This window comes from Propithecus coquereli, unplaced genomic scaffold (genome assembly GCF_000956105.1).
Source record: "Propithecus coquereli isolate 6110/MARCELLA unplaced genomic scaffold, Pcoq_1.0 Scaffold502, whole genome shotgun sequence".
NCBI lineage: Eukaryota > Metazoa > Chordata > Mammalia > Primates > Indriidae > Propithecus > Propithecus coquereli.
Genome location: NW_012150864.1, coordinates 672,101 through 674,211, shown reverse-complemented (window position 1 = coordinate 674,211; position 2,111 = coordinate 672,101). Strand labels below are relative to the sequence as shown.

Here is a 2,111-nt window from a genome sequence, read left to right as displayed (position 1 = left end):
TATATTAGAAGAAGTGTTGAAGTCAAATGAAAGGTTTTTGTTTTAAGAATTGTCCTCTGGAAATAATGGCCCAGTGAACTGAATTTTCTCTTCCATCTGATCCACTTTTTCATGTGCCCACAAACATAAACATGCCACAAAGAAAACTGCACAAAAAATGAGGCTGGTGGGAGAAGAAATTGCTGATTATGAAGGTCAAAAGGTTGTCAGTGATTCACGGCCTGGGAGCCCAAAGCCGGCACCTTTAAGGGCTCTGTGTCCGCAGCTGTTATTTGTGCTCTAGTGATTGCTGGATGTCAGGGGACACCGAGTGACCAGCAATGACTGGAGTGAAGGCAGTAGGGGGGTGACTCTGGGCTGCGCAGCACAACCCAGAGGGAAAACAAGCATATTTCTGCACAAATAACAACTCCAATATGCACTGTTTTGAGTAGAGCATCCAACCAGAACAAGATTAAAAAATAAAAAGACTCATAAAAAGGAATTAGGGTAATTGTTGAAGATTACCAAAGGTTTATTTGGAATGACACAGCACTGAAAACATAACTGTTACAGATGATTTGTGGATACAGCATACATCACCTATCTCTTTTTAGGACAGAAGATGGGTTGCATAAATATAAAGAGGTGGACATGTGTAGGACCTGTTTTCATAGTGTTCTTTTGGGTGCTGATTAATATGCCCCATCTTCTACCCAATCTCATAAAGGCAGAAGTGAAGGCTACTTAGCTGCTCATCTCAGCTGTCCTGCCTCCAGGCTGGACAGACAGACAGTCAGGCCCTGCTTGCTCGAAGGGGCAGCAGCGTGGACATGCTATTTGTCATCTCATCCTGAAAACTGCACAGTACAAACACAGATACTGTTGACTCTTTTGGCAATGGGATGGTTGTTTTGCCCTGAAGCAAAACTGCAACTGTAATGCCAGACAGAATTAAAGCAATGCATGTACCAATGACACTTGAGAGGCAAAGAGCTGCAATGGAAAGGAAAGAAAGCACCTATGTGTATGTAGCCTTCTGCATACACATAGATCCAGCAGTCGTGGGAACCAGCTTGTGTGACTGTGTGTTCATATATAGAGAGATAGATAGATGTGTTGGAAAAGAACGTTGAGAAGTTTTGCAGCAGTTTAGTTATAAACACAGTAAACTTGAAAGGGAGAGAGAGCACGTGCTCACACCTGGGCATGGGACTAAAATAATCTGGCACTACAGGATAATTCATCCTGTCTTCTGCAGGGCAGCCACTCAGTACCATATGCCTGGTGCAGAGAAGTTAAGGTCTGGTCTGCAGAGAGCTACTGTAGAATTGGTGGGAGGGGATCAAGTGCACGTGTCCCCACAGCTTGGACAAAGCACAAACAAACCTGTTATTGACAACATGGGAACAAGTGAGGACTTTTTCCTTAATTTACTTTTTTTTCCTCTTATCTTTTTTGCACACATGCTCCATTGATACATCTTCCCGAGCTTTGCTTGGCATCAGTCTGTAAATCATTAAGAGCTTAACAGCAAAAGTGAACTCCTCAGGTTATCACGGAGGTTTAAAATCCTGATCACTGAGCTCTTTCTGCAATACTTGTTGCCCTAATCCAGGCGCCGGGTGAAGTTCTCTGGAAAGAGGCCTTTGTAGGTGGTGAGGTCCTTGTACTGAAGCCAGTCTGATTCCTTCACTCCCACCAGCCAGCCTGCATCCTGCAAGATGACAACAGGACTTTCAACAAACTGCTGGAAAAATCCACGTTGTGACCATTAAGAAGTAACTTTTTATATTTAGTGTTGTGGTTCTGCACCAAGACGTCACATTACAGGTAAAGTGCTGTGCTGTGATCAGTGGAAGGACCTGTCCCAAATAAGTTGTTAATTTAGAAAAATGTAAAGAATAAACATTTGCAATGATTTATTTACTGTATAAAGTATAGTAAACTGAAGACTAATATTAATATTATATTTGTACAAAGTACAGTTAATTGACATTAACTGGATTATGATAAGAGGTCTTAAGGAGAAAAGGATTAGAATCATAGCCAGTGCAAAGAGAGGAATGTCATGTGAAAGCATTTCATATACAAGAGCATTACCTGTCCTAGGGGACACAGTGGGAAAAAAA

At 42.0% G+C, this 2,111-nt stretch overlaps 1 protein-coding gene across 2 annotated transcripts in view; it reads right to left on the bottom strand.

The window, feature by feature from the left end:
• Nucleotides 1-481: 481 nt before the first annotated feature.
• Nucleotides 482-2,111, bottom strand: part of AMPH (amphiphysin) — a 248,958-nt gene continuing 247,328 nt past the window's right edge. For both annotated transcript variants that reach the window (XM_012656466.1, XM_012656467.1), the window contains one exon: nucleotides 482-1,696. In XM_012656466.1, coding sequence (XP_012511920.1) covers nucleotides 1,589-1,696 — 108 coding nt within the window. In that variant the 3' untranslated portion in view covers nucleotides 482-1,588. The remainder of the gene's footprint in view (nucleotides 1,697-2,111) is intronic.